The 17392-nt window shown below is 33.1% G+C and overlaps 2 protein-coding genes and 1 non-coding gene across 4 annotated transcripts in view; 2 read left to right on the top strand and 1 right to left on the bottom strand.

Annotated features, from left to right (window-relative positions):
- The window catches only part of phtm (phantom), a 70679-nt gene that overhangs the window by 24419 nt on the left and 28868 nt on the right, over window positions 1–17392 (bottom strand). The window contains exon 1 of one of the 2 annotated variants that reach the window (XM_066295776.1): window positions 2738–2857. The exons of the other annotated variant lie outside the window; for it this stretch is intronic. Within the exon in view, the coding sequence (XP_066151873.1) occupies window positions 2738–2740 (3 nt within the window). The 5' untranslated portion in view covers window positions 2741–2857. Of the gene's footprint in view, window positions 1–2737; window positions 2858–17392 lie in introns of those variants that run through there. 2 annotated transcript variants of the gene reach the window in all.
- On the top strand, window positions 636–708 carry TRNAV-CAC (transfer RNA valine (anticodon CAC)). Its single transcript has one exon. It is a non-coding gene; the product is annotated as a tRNA-Val (tRNA).
- LOC136346620 (uncharacterized) lies at window positions 4230–5186 on the top strand. The gene is made up of 6 exons (XM_066295933.1): window positions 4230–4426; window positions 4497–4502; window positions 4563–4614; window positions 4684–4810; window positions 4872–5035; window positions 5145–5186. Exons 1-6 carry the CDS (start codon window positions 4230–4232, stop codon window positions 5184–5186), a joined length of 588 nt encoding a protein of 195 aa, XP_066152030.1.

Below are 17392 nucleotides of genomic sequence, written 5' to 3'. Positions count from 1 at the left end.
AGGCAAGAGTTCATTTCGTATCTAGTATTATTATGAATTTTATTACTTTCGGTAAAAAAATTTTCAAAGCAAAAACATTCTTACTGACAACAAAAAATTCGTATCTTTAAAAAAAAATTGAGTATTCCATTTGAAAAACTGAAGTTGACCCCAAATGACAAGCGAAAGTGATCTTCAAAAAAAATTAAGAACATAAAACATTGAGTCCACGAAAATAAAATAGACTTTATTTGAAAGTATTTTTTGTAGACCTTTAAAGATTTTTGCTTGTCGGATTTATCTAGAATCACCCGGTATATGAAGCATTTTCTGCATCTTGGACTCTTTTAAAACAAAATAAAAACCTTTTCCGAACTCACCTCAATTTTAGTCACAACAAAACTGAACAAAAGATTATTTATACCATAAAGATGTTTATTATTGTTGGTTCAATATCACTCACTTAATGTATGATATCTGAGTTGCTACGATAAAAAGCGAGTTATTACTGGACACTTACCAACTTATTACAATAGTTGAAAACCTATAATTGATGTTTAACGGTTATTAAGCTGTTTTAATTTAATAAAAAATCAAAAAAAGGAGTAGAATTTTTTTCATTTGTAGTGATAGGCCAAACAATTTCTACAAAAAGAGTTTCCGTAGTGTAGTGGTTATCACGTGTGCTTCACACGCACAAGGTCCCCGGTTCGATCCCGGGCGGAAACATGAGAAGTTTTTTTATTGTTTTTTCAAATAATTTATTTGTTTATTTTTTATTATTTAGATGCAATAATTTTTTAAATAACTTTTCATAGAAAATTTTATTATAATATCCCTCGGATTAGTTACAAGAGCTGCGAACGCATAGCTTAAGTCTGATTCACGTAAACTCTTGTATGTTCTACATGCATTAACATAAACAAATTCCTTATATATTTTCGTAATACAGGAAGATTCGGTTCAGCAAAACTGACTTTAAGCCATGGTTCAATAATTCGGTTTAAGATTGAAAATTATATGTCTTATTAGATCCTCAGATAGTGTAATGGAAAATTCCGAGAAAGCGCGTACGACTTTGCAAAAATCTCAAAGTAGATGATAGAAAATTTTTAATTGTTCTTTTAGAAAGTTTTATTCGAGGTTAGAAGATCCGGAAATATTGAAAAATTTATATTTAAAGCATTTTTGCAACATAATTGTTCACACATTTTCATAAAAATTGACTGTTTCAAAGTTTTTCGAAAATTTAGATAATCCTTAAATTGAATACAGAAAATTAAGTTGCACAAATTGCTGTCGTCAATAAGGTTTACTCTTAATTTTTTTTTGTTAGCGGTTTTCTAGCCTACCTTAGGCTATTTCAACTGTGAAATCACCAAAATTCTGTAAAAATTCACCATAAATATTCTAAAGGCAAATTATTTAAAAGTTGAAAGTTCTCATCAATTTCGAGAATCTTTTTTTAAACATTCCACTAATGAAAATCCTGTTTAAGCAGAAACGAGGTTTTTAAGGAGCTAAAATCTTTGAAAAATTTTGATATTCGATTTAATAAAGGAACAATCAAATGAATTCCGAAATTCCTAACATTTAATGCTTTTTCAGATGCTCTTCATTTAAACCAGTATCTTTTTTAAAAAATCCGATAACCTTTATAATACGTATGGGAATTAGGACTGATCATAATAAATTCTTCAACTTTCTTCCCAAATGCCACAAATTCAAATCATTTCTGGTTTACTTTTGCAAGTCCTCCCAAAGACTTAAAATTTTTTTAATTCTATAACCTCTATTAAGCTATTAATCTATCTTCAAGGTGTGACGTAACCCAGTTTAAACTCATCGTATACTATAAACATCAGGAAATTAATTAATGACTAATACGTGAATTGTGAGAAAGTAATTAATGAACAGAGCAGCAAACATAATTAGATCCACCTCACTTTAAGATTAATAATTCTTTGTGATGTATCCGATATCCCTAATAATGACACATATTCTTCTCAACACTTCCTCAAAAGCTCCATTAATGCTTTTGTAGGGAAGTTAATCTTAAATTGGATATTTTGATAAGAAGTATCTACGATGCCATTTTCAACTTGAATTGGTTGTTCCTCAACATCAATGCCATATTCTTTTTAATTATTCACCAGTAGTGTTTCACCTTAATTAAATAAATCCCGTCTGTCCTTTTATTTATGTAGGTACCCATAAAATGTCCTCAGTTTCACTTTATAGATTTGCTACTAAAGCATTTTGTAAGAGTTCACTTTCGATTCATCAATGATAAATCACAATCTAGGAATGTTCCTCATGTTGGCGATAGCACAACGCATAAAAGTAATTCATATATTAACTTCCTTCCTATAAGCGAAAGAATGAAGGGTACTTTGTCTGAAGAACAACGACACCGGGCATTCCTATGGTATTGAACCCTCGCAAGGTTCTTCGACCGTTAGAGATTCAATGATATGTCCCATACTGGGAGATGGCGTAAAAAGTTCAAGACCCTTTTGTACGTTCTCTATTTTTAGATCGTTGGGTGCAATATATATCCTATATAAACCCATCTGCAGAGTTGCCAAATCTTGATATAACTTTATGACCAAATTATTGAGATGGAACCTCCGTTTCAGATCCATTATCAGAACGTCGATAATTTGGCCCTTAATCGAAAGTACTCACAAGAAACATTTTTCCTGCGAGTTTTCCCACTCGTTGGCCAAAATTGAATTAAGCAGTATCATATACTTACCATTTAATGGGCTAATTTCGATTAAGAGTTCACAAATACAACATCGCAATTCTTTTTGACTTTCATCATGAAAATAGTCCTGACATATAATCACTGGACGACGGCAGTGCAGACGACCTGCAAAGCAGTACTACCTGTAATCAGGCAGGTAAGCTGTCTCTTTCTTGAGCGAGATCAATGCACCCCCATGTCAGTGGCTTCGGAATTATTCCAGTATATTTCCATCGCCATTTTTCTTAAATATGAAATCCGGACGATAATCAAATCGTTAGATCGTTAGATCGTTACAGAGTAATATGTTTGTGCCCAACATCGTCATGGACTACGGACTGTCCAACAGATATACAAGAGATGATTACTCACTAATTGGGATTTGCCTTGGTGATAACGAGTTATTTACCCCGCAATCTGAAGGTGCCAGTCTTAGAAAAACACATTAATGTATTTGTTTGCACCGAGTACAAAAAATATCGAAAAAAGCATGGAATCATTGGCCTTAGGTCATCCATCCCGACATATCACTAAATTATTAATTCTTGGATGTGGAATGTGAATGCCAAAGCGTTCATCAAAACGATGCATGACCGGCATTATTTCGAATAATATTCCGTTGTGGGAGGCTGATGAAAGGATTAATCCTAATTCTAAGGATCTGCCCTAATCATAAAAAGATGTTACATGATGATAATAAAAAGAATCGTGGAGTAAAGCAATGTTGACAATGCAATAATGCTTATTAAACGAGCTCAATTGTCCTACATCTATATGAGCATCGCTGTGTCTTTAAGGGTGATATTTCCCAAAGAATGTTTCAACAAATGATCGTTATAAAAACACTTTTTCGTGCGAAAAGTCCTTGTTTTTGTTGTCTAAAGGTTATTTTTCAAGTTGAAATCCGACCTTATTTGAAGTCAGACGAGCTTTTTGACATCTCTATGTCTGTTAGCTTGTCTCGTCCTGAGAAACAGATTTAAATGAGTGTTTCCATAAATTGTCGTTGAAAACAATCCTTCACAAACCACTTTATTCTTCGAAAACTTCTCGTTTTTGTTGTCTAAGGGTTACATTTCTGGTTAACATTCAACTTTATCTTAGAAGGGGACAAGTTCAGCTACGACTACGTACAGAGGATCAAAACAATATTCGGACACCTATGCGTTTGAGCAATATTTGTTTATTACTAACGAAAACTTAAAGAGTGTCAATTTTTCTTTTTAATATGATCCTTGTAGTCGTTTATTACCAACAAAAATACAAAAATATGTAAAAATTTCCTTCTCGATCCAAAAAAATGGATAAAACTTTAATCTCGTATCGATTTTACGTATCAAAAAATTATTCGGCCACACGTTGATTATTCAATATTCTAATGTTTATTGCAACAAATAACTCAATTTAACAATTTGAGATCAGTGTTATCCGTGAACTTAAAGTCAGTGCCGAAGAAAATGGGTCGAATTAAAAATAAAAGCAATATTAGTGATGTTCAACTATGAAAAGAAGCTTTCCTATTGTAGAAAAACTAAATTTAGCGAACAATACAGTTAGTGACATTATCCGACATTATAAAAGCGAAGATCGCATTTTTTCCCTAAAACAAACCGAACATCCACGTGCCGTAAACGAACGAGAAGAAAGATTTATTATCAACCAAGTGAAGAAAAATCCCAAAATTAGCGTTCCTAAACTGTAAGTAAACCTAGAACAACAAACGGTTAAAAGAGTAAATGCTGAAAACTATTCGATGCTGCATACGTAGAAAAGGGTAAAATGGGAGGGTAACTAAAAAAAAGCTCTGGCTTAACAACAAAATTTAGAACTTTAGAGTCACGTTTGCTTCTAAATTTATTTTAAAGGAAAATTGCTTTTGGAAAGACGTAATTTTTTGTGACGAATCAAAATTCAACATTTTCGATTCAAATGGACGATAAATGGTGTGACGAAAGTCAAACAAAGAGCTAAAGTCAGAAAACTTAAGCGTCACTGTAAAATGCTGCGGCGGGTTAGTGATGGTATGGAGCCATATTTCATCTCAGGGAGTTGGTGAATTGAGTTTCATTGAAGATATCATAGGTAAAAAAAATGTACTTGAAGATTTTAAAAACTAACTTGTTAAAAAGTGCAAGTGACATAGGCGTAAGGAGGACTTTTAAGTTTTATCAGGACAATGACCCAAAACACACTGCTAAAATTGTTCAAGAATGGATGCTGTACAGTTGTCCAAAAGTCATTAAAACTGCTGCCCAATCCCCAGATCTCAATCTCATTGAAAACGTGTGGCATTATTTAGATACAAAAGTAAGACAATATGACATTTTAAGCAAAAATGAATTAAAGCGAACTTTACTTGAAGAGTAGAAAAAATGGATATAAATTTTATAAAAAAACTCATATCATCCATTTGTAGCCCTTTGCAGTGTATGATAGATCAGAAAGAATGTCATACTAAGTATTAGTTCCGGTTAGTTTTGATGTGATAAATAGCTTTAAAATATTGAATGTCAGAATATTTTTGTAATCCCAAAAATATGTAGTTTGTTGTATTCTTGTAAAATATTTTGAACTGTTGGAAAAATTTGTTAATATTTTTACGTTATTGTTAATAATATTTAATTACAAAGACTACTATAAAAATTCATTATCTATTGTCTCTTAACACAGTATAGACATGTATACACTACGCTTATAAGTGTCCGAATATTTTTCTGATCCACTGTATACATGGAGGACCAAAAGTCTCGCATTAACGCCTTAAAAATTGAAGGAAATATTTTTCATTAAAATGCTGGAATACGTCAAATATAGTTTTAAGTTGTACATGTTTTGACGTAACTGACATTTATACAGGGTTACCCATGTATGTAATAGATCAATGTATTTTTTTCTCTTACGGAATCTCATGCATATTATAACGTTTTTATTATTTGAGAAATTCTGAACACATTTTATGTAACACACCTCTCTAAATTCAGCAGTTCCTGAAATATTTGCGCAATATGCCAATTAGAGTGGCCTGCAAAATCGCCTGACCTCATTCCTATAGACTTTTTTTGGGCTATCTGAAACATAGGGTGTATTTAAATAAGCCCACCAATCTAGAAGAGTTAAAAAATAAAATTACTTAAAAAGTTCAACAAATACTTCCTCAAAAAAAAAAAAAGTTCTTGAGGAATTTGAATTGCGGCTAGTCCATTGTCGGTAAGTTAACGCGGCGCAGTTCGAACATTCAATATATTATATTATAGTAGTTTATATTGTTATTTTTTAAATATTAATCATTCCATCATTATTCTTATTTTTTACATATTTTTTTCAAAACCGGTTGAAGTTATACATATTTATGTTACATGAAATATTTTCATAATTTCTCAAAGACCGATAAACGTCATTATATACATGGAGCTCCAAAAAAAAAATTGAAAAGTATGTTTATCTACTACATGGGTTCTCCAATATACATGTATGTTAAGTCAAAAATGCAAATTAAAAAGAATATTTACTGTGTTCTGGTATTTTCATGAAAAATATTGCCTGCAATTTTTAACAAATTCATACGGGATTTTTAGTCCTCTATGTATAAATACCACTCTCTCTACAAAGAAGAGATTTTTGGAAAAATATTTAAAGGAGTATTCGTTGTAAAAACATTTTAGTATACACCAGTTTGGACTTCGAAAACTCCTCCTTTATAATAATTAATAGGAAATAAACATTATAAAAAACACATTCATACATCATTTTTTTTCCTCGAATACTTCTTATTTTTGTTATTAACAGGTTTTCCTTCATGTATAAACTCTACCTTATGTCATTTCGAAAGTAAAAAAGGTTTTTTAATAGTACTTGTTCTTATAAACAGATTCTTATACATCACTTTCATACATACACTTCATAAACCACTTTCTTCCCTGATAACTCCGCGTTTCTGTTGTCTGACAGTTGTTTTTCGTGCTGAAATCCGGCCTTATTTTGGAAAGAGAAAAGTTTTTCTCCAGAGGTATGAGAATTATTCGTAATATCATTAACAGTGAAATTTCTGTAATAATTTGTCGAGAATCGTTATAGAAAGAACTGCATGGGTCACTTTTGTCTTCAAAGATTCCCCGCCTTTGTTGCCTAAAGATTATCCTTCATGTTGAAACACGACTTTATCTCACAAGTGGACAATATTTTCTACTTTTTATCTTTATTCAAACATGTATATAATCTTTGGATATACACATTTCGCTTAACTTTATTTCTAGTTTATGCTAGATTCTAAAGATGGTGACAAATTTGTCATCGAAAGCTTCACTAGGGTTTTTGACCGAGCCCTTAGTGAAAGATAAATATTATTCTCAGTTAGGTTTACCTGAGAATAATGTGTAATCCTCCACCCCTAACAACCCCTATCTGCGTGCGTGAGGCATTAACAACAGAATTAAAGAAAAAAAGAAATATCTCCCTCATAGTGTTCTAAGTTCTTCAACGTCTTCTACATTTGCAGAATATCCATTCGACAACCCCTCGGACATCTATGAGTTTATTCGTGATTTCGTAAAAAATCAATTACATGGGTGCATTTGAGGCTACTGAAGGTCAATTTTCAAATTTGCGACAACCCTACAGGATATTAAAAAAAATGGGGCGACATAAAGTGTCGTTTTCCAAAATGGGACCACCTGCATTTTTTTCACCTCTCTTGGTTCCGCCATCCTCTCTTGGTTCCTTGATGTCTAAAATCTCTTTTAAAATATCACAGCCTCGAGTCACAGGGTAAAAGAAATCTAGGAACTAGCATAGGGTCAGGAGAATATGTTATCACGTGAAGAAAATGCAGGTGAACCCGTTTAAAAAATGACACTTTATGACGCCCTGTAGCGTTGTCGCTACTTTTAAGTTACCTTCAGCACCTTCATGTACATTTCTATAATTGATTCTTTTATGAAATCACGAATAAACTCTTAGGAGCCCGAGGGGCTGTTAAATGGGCACTCTGCAGGCGACTCTGAGTTGTTTGGTCCTTAAAGAGGGGATATCCGCTAGAAGATTTCATGAAATACTCGTTACAGAAAACGCTGGGGGGGTCCACTTTCGTCTTCGAAAACTACTCGTTTCTATTGTCTAAAGGTTATGTTGCAGGTCGAAAATTCTCTTTATTTAAGAGGCGGACACGATGTTTCCACGAAAATGTTTGAAAGAAAATAATAGTTGCAAACATAATTCACAGATTTCTTTCTTCTTCGAGAACTCCTCGTCTTTGTTGGCTCGAGGTAATTTTTCATATTTGAACTGAGCATTCTCCCAAAAGTAAATGAATTCCCCTTGGACCTAACAGCTCTCCGAGAAGTCGTTAAGAAGAAACAGATTCTCTATAGAGCATTACACAATCTCTTTTCGACATTTGGAATTTGAGTTCTTTGCTTAAAACTTTCATTTTATCAAAATTTCATGCTTAAAATGAGAAACGGCATCTGAATATGGAATAAGGTCCGTAAACGGAAATTCAATATGAACAACTTTGATTTTTTGATCGTGTCTCGAGGAGGTAAGTTGGTACGTTTTCGGAGAGCAAAATTAATTTCGTAAAATCCAATTTCGACGAAGGATTAGCAGTTACATGGACACAACCATTCCCATGGACTCGATTGATTTCTGGTCAATAAAGCCCCAACAGCGACCACGAGAGGAGATATTCTCCTTGAATCAAATCGATTAGTATCGTCTACTTTTAATGATAGAATTGCCATCGAGTAAAAGTAAGAAAGAGAGGTTGTCGACCGTTTCTACAGTGTGGGAGGCAAACCAATGGCCGTCCCATATTTCTGGGTCGAATCTAGTGCACTAGGTGAAAATATAAGCGGTGTTAAAGAACCCTGACAGTGAAATGTTTGTTGTGGTCATTAGCATAGTCACGGATGCGATAGTAAAATTTTATTTATTGTCGATTGCCATTTTGATATTAAAAGCTATCATTATGTCCATTCGTTTCTTTGTCCTAGAATTAACGACATTAAAGTTGAAGCAACTTTATAATTGAAACATTGTCGTTTATAATCGTTACCTTTGAATGGAATGAGGTTTCGGCACTATTCTATTAAATTTCTATATTGGCAAGGACTTATAATTCTCACGGACCCATTGTGAGCGAAATTATTGCTAATTTAAAGAGCCCACTTGGGGCGATATGGAACGTACTGGGGTCAATATTTTGATCTTTACGAAGACATTGCGTTTTCTTGAACAGAACGAGGGTGCGTCTTCTGCTGTGGTAATCGTCGCCCGGTCCAGGTTCTACAGGGGGCCGGTGAAAGATCCGAACAAAATTCTAACACAGATTTTTGAGAGCAAATACGTGACGGTTCAACTAATTCACTTCAGTCCAAAAGTGAACGATTCACGAAATACGAGACGTCGAAGTTGAGATTAAAAAAAGGGAAAGTTAATCGCTGGGTTTGAAATGCTTCTATTTGAACAAAACGTGTCTAGGGGGTGTCTAGGGGCGAAAAATCCAAATTTGTTTATATCCCCGATGCACATTGTAGAGGGTAATGGCAACGCTAGGTGAAGTCTCTTTACAGGGGCAATACTCTTTTACTGCCCGGTGTAAAATTTGGTAATTATCCCGTAAACGGTTTTTGCTCCGATACTTCTGATTTTTTAATATGTTATTCTAAAGGTCATTTTGAACAACTTTTCTGAAGGGACAAGGGCGCGCAAATGCCTCTTTCACACTTTTTTTTTAGGTTGAACATTTTTCCAAATCCAACTGCCTTACGGGATCGTGGAGCGAATAGGGGTGCTGGGTGGGGTGAGGTAAGGTAAGATAAGGTAAGGTGAGGTAAGGTAAGGTAACACATTTCCATTTTTCATCCAAATAATCATTTTTGAATTTATCTATTCGACAACATTGCTTGGTTCTCCCAGCATTCACGTCTCGCATAAAAACGTTTTGTTTCGATATTTGTTTGATCCGCAAATTCACACTCAGAATGTAGAGCGTATATGGAGAGATATCCGTGGTGGAATTCCCAGATATGGAAGAAAAGAGCCCCATTTTGGTGGATATCTAGCAGAATTTTTATTTAAACGGTCATTTCCTTTATTAAGCGACATTCATTATTTCTCCATTGAAATTGCAAAGTTACATCCACCTCAGTAAGGAAATTTATTTCATTTAGTTCAAGTTAGTTCAGGTTGGTTCGGATCACCTCAGTAAAGGAAGTTTATTTCATTTAGTTTCAATTCTTATCAAGCAATATGTTTTTCATTTACTTATTTTGAGCAGAATTTATATATTTTTTCAATTGCGATTGCAATTAAAATAAAATTGTAAAATTTTTGTGTATCTTTCTTGCGCAGGGGCCACGCTAGTATTTTAGTCGATTAAGTGAAGTGTCTTTCGGGATTCATGGAGTGAATTGGAGTGTTGAGTGAGGTAATTATCAACAACGTTTCAGATCTTTAAAGCAACAACAAAATATTACATACCCATAGTGAAGCAGTTTACCCCACCCAGCACCCCTATTCGCTCCACGATCCCGTAAGACAGTTGGATTTGGAAAAATGTTCAACCTAAAAAAAAGTGTGAAAGAGGCATTTGCGCGCCCTTTTCCCTTTAGAAAAGTTGTTCAGGTTAGTTCAGGTTAGTTAAAAAATCAGAACGATCGAAGCGAAAACCGTTTACGGTACTGTTACCTAAAATTTATCTGTGACTAAATTTGTGTTTTCCTACATGTTTTATGAAAAAAAGTGTTTTGATAACAAGCCCCTACGGGTATTCCTGTTTGAGGATATTTAAAGTTTAAAACTCGCTCCGTGTCTTGAAAAATAATTTTAAAGTATTTTTTAATTATTTTATCTTGATAACATTTTCTTTTCCAATGTATTGGGTTGTTCGATAATTAATATCGTTTTATTCTCACAAATGGCTTCATTTATACATATCGAGTAATAGTGATCTCGTCGCTTATATTATCATATGCCATTTTAAAGGTTATGTTTTAGACTTTTTTCGATCGAAAATTGAACGCGATTAGTAAACACAAAGTTGTTTAAAATTTAAGTTGAAGATGGAGAATCAAAGTGAGCATTATCGACACATTTTATTATTTTACTTTCGAAAGCGCAAAAATGCGGTACAAGCTCAGAAGAAATTGTGTGAAGTTTATGGTGAGAACTGCCTTACTGAACCCCAGTGGCAACGTCGGTTTTCTCGCTTTCGTTCCGGAAATTTTAATGTCCAAGATGCCCCACACACTGGACACCCAATCACCATTGATAACGATAAAATAAAGGCCTTAATCGAAGCTAATCGGCGTATGACAACTCGAGAAAAGTTGAACATATCGAATTCAACCGTTTCTCTGCATTTAAAAAAACTTGGGTACGTTAGCAAATTGGATGTTTGGGTTCCTCACGAATTGAAGGAAATTCACCTCACCAAACGCATTAACATATGCGATTCTTTGCTCAATCGTAACCAAAACGACCCACTTCTAAAAAGAGTCATAACGGGTGATGAAAAATGGATTGTCTACGACAACGTAGTCCGAAAACGATTATGGACCAAACAAGATAAACCTGCGCAATCGACGTCCAGAGCCAATATTCATCAAAAGAAGATTTTGCTATCTGTGTGGTGGGACTACAAGGGTATTCTTTATTTTGAACTGCTTCCCAGAAACTAAACTATTGATTCGAATGTTTACTGTCGTCAGCTATCGAAATTGAACGAAGAAATCAAAAGAAAACGTCCTGAACTCGCCAATCGCAAAGGGGTCCTGTTCCATCATGATAACGCTAGACCCCATACGTCTTAAATAACGCGTCAATTGGAACTAAATTGGGGACTGATACCTCATCCACCATATAACCCTGACTTGGCGCTATCAGATTATCATTTGTTTCGTTCTCTTCAAAATCATTTGAATGGTAAAAATTTCGATTCTGATCAAGCCGTTAAAAATTAGTTAAATCAATTTTTTACTTCTAAAAATTAAGGCTTTTTCGAACGCGGAATTTTCCAACTTGCCGAAAGATGGCAAAAGGTCATCCACCAAGATGGCCACTATATCATTGATTAATATTTATTTTTAATATAAGTATATTCACTTAGAAAAAACATAAAAAATACCACATTAATTATCAAACAACCCAATATTTTTTCGTTTTTATAAATATTGGTGTGCGATAAATGTTTTTCTTTAGAATTTCTTCACAAGCTTTTTGCAAATTTAAAATGGATTACCACGACTGTCAAATTTTGACATTTATTATCATGACTTGCATTCTTTTAAATGTAACATCCGGTATATTTTTTCATTTTCGCATTGTAGGGGGAGTTCTAAACGTATTTTATATAATATTTAGTATGACTATTATTTACCATTTGTTTAGTATGTCAATTTAAAAATTGAAAACATTTATCATATCAAACGGTCGTGTTAGAGTTAGCGATTTGTTTTCCGGAAATAATAGCAATAATATTAGAACACCGTAGTGAAATAATTTTCCTTTATAATGTCATAAACTTATTTTTTTATAACAAACCTATTAGGTAGCTAATAAAAACAATTATTAAAAATGAAAAACAAATAACAATAAATTATCTGCTACCATTTGTTAGAAGAATTGCTTAACGTGACCACCCTGTTGCTCATCGCATTTTTGATTAATTTTTGATAGTATGTCTCAAGCAATTAATGAGTATTACTGATTCTGTCTTATTTATTGTACAACGTTTGTTTTTCTTATATTTAATTCTTGAATGTCATCGCGCAAAATTTTACAAACTTTATTTTTCACATATAACCAAAAGAAAAATCCAACATCGTTAAATTAAAATTTAATTTTAATTTTAATTAAAAACCATTTAAGTTAAACATTACCTGCATTATACGGAAACTATTTTCAGTTTTTAAATTGGTATACTAAGGTAATGCCAAGAGATATACCTACTCAGTGTTACATAAAGTATGTTAAAATTTTCAACTAAAATACGAAAATGGGAACATATATAGGACATTCAATTAAAAAATTGCAAGTTACGTCAAAAAATGTCAAAATTCAATAGTTATGGCAATTCATTTTAAATTTACAAAATGCCTGTGAAGATGTCCTAGAGAATAGCATTTATCACCTATCGATATATATATATATATATATATATATATACAAAAAAAATTATTGTAAAATAAAATGTTAACACGATAAGTTGATCACATCTCACGTATTTATTCATACTCTTAAAACGGAAAAACATCAAAACGGTCAGGTTAGTTCAGGTTAGTTCAGGTATAATCGGGAAATAAATTTTCAATTCTTATCATTTTTGTTAAAATACTCATATGTCTATTTGATCATTAAAAATTGTTAAAATTTATTTTGCCGCATTGTACAAACAAATATGTACTTTAAAGTTATTTTTCAAGACATGCAGCGAACCTTAAGCTTCGTATATCGCAAGAAAGATGCCCGTAGGGACTTGCACTAAGATATCATTTTTTACAAAACATACATGGAGGAAAACACAAATTTAGCCATAAATAAATTTTATACCGGATGATAAAAGAGTTATGTCTTAGAGCTAACCTCCACAATGTGCATTGAACATTTAAACGGATTCTTGCTTCTCACCACCAAACACCTCCCGATCCGACATTTTGTTCGGATACTAGCAATATTCACCGGGTAATTAATTACTTTCCGGTTTTTAATCTTCACTTTAACATCCTGCATTTCGAAAACCGTCCACTGTTGGACTAAGATAAATTGAGTTAAAGCATCGTGTTTTCGCCTCAGAAATTTCTGTGGCAAAATTTTGTACAGACTTCTTAATTACATGCTACATAGCATCTGATTCATTCTTCCATAAGAGCATTGGAAAGTTATTTGATCGTTGCAAATCTGAGTAAACTAGAGGCCAACACAGTTTATACATAACTTTATATAGAGCTCGCTCTACCAAAAACAATCAGATATTAGAATTAAAATTACCATAAGTACTTGCCTTGAAATTGAAAATTTTTATGGTCTGTTAACGTTGGCAAATCTGCAAGTCACTGCAATTCCATCGAGAATAGCCTAGACTAACGTCGTCTTCAAAAATTATTATTCATCGACTTCTTCACCATTTCTTTTAACAATCCTAATATAAAACTTGTTCGAGGTGGCAACCATGGGGCAAATCCCAATGATCTTGTGAAGAACACCTTGCACCATAGTGTATAAGTTCATTTACCGGTAGGTGAATTGCCTCATTTTTTATGAAAATCTAAGGACAACCACTTCACGGGACTCAAAGTTTTCGAGACTTATCAAAAAAAAATCGGGTGTATTAACCCAACCCAATTAAAGGTTAATGATTTTACAGAATTCTTCAGAGTTTGTTGTGCTGGATTGTAATTCAATAATGGGCGATTTGGTTGGTCATCAGCTTAATTTGCATCGATTAGCAAAGTCATTTAATAGATTTCTTTGTACCGAGTGGTGTCTCAGGAAATATATATCCAATAATCCTCGTCTGTTTTTTGCCCTAATATGTACAATGGTTTTGATGAGCAAAGAAAGTCTTTCTGCCACGATCAACAAATCATAACAAAATGGAAACCTTTTGCGCATTTCCCTTAAAAGGTAATTAAGTTAATCAGTAGTAATTCAGGTCAGTCATGTAGTTTAATAAAGAGCTCGTTCGGTTTACAGTGAAATGATCTTAAACGGTGTCAAGTCCACTTACTAAAATAAACTCTTCCTTAGAAAATAACCTTGTCATAACATAATCATATCAATGAGGAGAGAAACTTTCGTTAAATTAAATATTTAGTAGGTTGAAAAGGCTATTGTATTTATTTGCTTCGGTAAAACGTTTTAAGTGAAGTACTTCAAGCGAATTCTTACAAAGGAAGATTGCTTTTCAAAGAAAACCAAGAAGTGGCCCTTTAGGAGATGCAGAAGAAAGGCAAGGAGTGAAGTGTTTGATTAAGTTTAGTGCACTGCAAGATGATCTTTTTGGAAGCTTATTGAATCTGAAAGTAAAAAACATCGAGAACAGGGAAGATATTCATTCACGCGCATCTTACAAGAAGATAACACTTACATCAGAGTTTATCTAATGCCAAAGAAATGAGGAGAGGGAGGAAGTTTTTGAAATTGATGGGAATGGCGTCAATGGATAGTGAATCTCAAATGAACATACGCGATGTATCATGAACATATCGACAAACGTTCAAAGATGTATAGTTATAATGCTATAAAAAACATTCATAAAAATAAATATTTAGATCGCATAAAGTTAGGTCCGAAAGCGGTTCATTTCCAACATACAGAGTGTTTAATTTCTTTTTTTTTTATATTTCACAAACGGTTTAGAATAATAAGATGAAATTAAGGAGACACTGTGGAGGAATAAACGTGCATGTTCTGGAACGGGAAGGATATTTCCACTTACACCAGTGACGTCTGTGCGGCCATCCAACGTTTCTACATGTGTAAATGGCTCAGAATGTAACGCAACCGTACTTTTTAAAGGAGAATATTGTTTTGCGATGAGGCATCTTTCATACATATTTGTGTTCGCGTATTCTATCTTTGTTAAAAGAAAATTAAATTCATTCTTCCTAAGGAACTAAAAAAAAATTACTTTTGGAAACCTATACCGGTTTTTTAGTAAGCATACAAATTATGAATTATTTTCATCGTGAAACTGACTACTTGAGCAACAAAACAGTAAAAATCCTTTATTGTTAAGAATTGTTGGAATATTAAAACATATACATATTCGTATTTAAAAAGTCAGCGGCGCACCATTTTTTCATCAAAAACGTCCTATTGAATGGCCGCACGAACGCCACTCCTTAGGTGGAAATATTCTGCTTGTACCAAAACATGCACATTTACCCCACTGTAGCGTATCCCTAATTTCAAGTCCTTACTCCAAATAGTTTTTGGAAATATTTAAAAATTAAAGAAAATAAATTGAACGCTCTGTATCTTGGAAACGAAGTAATTTCAGACCCATCTTTATTCGATCTAAATATTGGTTTTGGTGAGCTCTAGATCTCCTAAAAGAGTGTTAGTATGTTTATGAAGCAGTCTGTATATATACATGTAAATATGTAATAGTGAAGTACATAGATATGAAAAACCGGTTGTAAATGAAATAAGAGGACATATTTTTAGACCTCATTTTACATTTGAAAATATGAAAAAAACTCGGTATGAATATGAGCCACAAAAACCTCATAAGGAAGCTACGGCTCTTCGAAGGTGGCTCTCAAAAAACGCGGAATGGCATGCCGAACCAGGGAGGGAGCCACATTTACTTAACCTATTCCTGCATGATTTAACTTTTTAACAATTTAACATCGGCTTATGATTTTTTGTTTAAAATTACATAGAAAAGTTACTCTTGATAAATTGTTGTAGGGCGGACCATATCAGAGATATACCCCCTTAAAGAAAACATTACAAGGAGAGAAGCTGAAGCAATGATTAAATTAGCATACTAACGAAATTTATCAGATGATACTTAGATAAAGTTATATTTAGCTGCGCAAATGCCGGAAAGACCTCATCCCCTCGGCCTAAACAGACTTACGCCTTTTAAGAATACTTACACCGAAATTATTTACGAAAAATGTGGTACGCCACTGATACTTTTTAGCAGGAATATGTTTTCTGTTTAAGATGGTCAATTCTACATGAAAAAATTATTTTAAGTCTTTTTCGTTAAACGAGCTGTTCTCGATTAAAACAATAAAAATCGTCTTAATTAATTTATTTTCTGAGTTTGTTATAAGTGTTAATTTTATATTAAATATTAGAGATATTGCAGTTTATTATAAGACGCCTTTTTCATGTAGAATTGATTAGCCTCGCTAAAAATAATTTTCCCACGATGAAAGTCAGTGGCGCACCACCGTTTTCGTAAATAATATCGGAAGACATTTTCATTGTATATAGGAACACGATTGGTTGAGGAATAGAATTATTTTTTTAAATGCAAATACAGGATTTTGTGTATTATTCACATGTACCAAAATTAAAAGCAACATCTAAAGCATTTTCTGAGAACTTTGAAAATAAGGATTTGAACAGAAAAATTTCAACATCTTTTAGCTAAAAATTTGGGCCGCTGCAGACATTATCATAAAACCATTCTCCAAAATCACACCCTCAAACATGTATTAGTACGATATTAAGGAACATCCTGTATAATTTTTGATTCGTAGATATTAACCGAAATTTAATAACGATAAATTTGCTGACAAAAACTAACCTGTGATGACCTGTAAAAATCTGAAAATTTTGATTGATTTTTTATATATTATTTGACAAAGTGTGATGTATTTAAGCGTTTCGACAAAATCATTTTATACGTTTCTGTCGAAGTTCGTTTATGCAGAAAAACTTTTTTGTTCTTTTTTTATAATAAGATCCTATTTGTTGTATTGTTTTTTCGCAAGTATTTGGTCTAATCGAAGTCACATAACCGTATGCCGACCAACTATATGTAATTGTTGGGGAGATGGTTTTAATTAAAACTAGTCTAGACTTGATATGAAACTTGCTTCCCTGTCACCAGAAAAATCTACGGAAACTCCGAGAAAACCATGAGGCTACAGACAATGGTCTTGTAGCTTTCATTAGGTCAATCGCCTTCCAAGAAAACAAGGA

The sequence above is a fragment of the Euwallacea fornicatus genome, chromosome 23, assembly GCF_040115645.1.
Source record: "Euwallacea fornicatus isolate EFF26 chromosome 23, ASM4011564v1, whole genome shotgun sequence".
Taxonomy (NCBI): domain Eukaryota; kingdom Metazoa; phylum Arthropoda; class Insecta; order Coleoptera; family Curculionidae; genus Euwallacea; species Euwallacea fornicatus.
This window is presented reverse-complemented; position numbering and strand designations above follow the sequence as displayed.

Coding starts and splice junctions, on each gene's coding strand:
- LOC136346620 (XM_066295933.1), top strand. CDS start 4,230: ATGAAAAGAAGCTTTCCTATTGTAGAAAAACTAAATTTAGCGAACAAT. Junction 4,811..4,871: donor TTTCATTGAAGATATCATAG/GTAAAAAAAATG, acceptor CAAGTGACATAG/GCGTAAGGAGGACTTTTAAG. Junction 5,036..5,144: donor GGCATTATTTAGATACAAAA/GTAAGACAATAT, acceptor ATCCATTTGTAG/CCCTTTGCAGTGTATGATAG.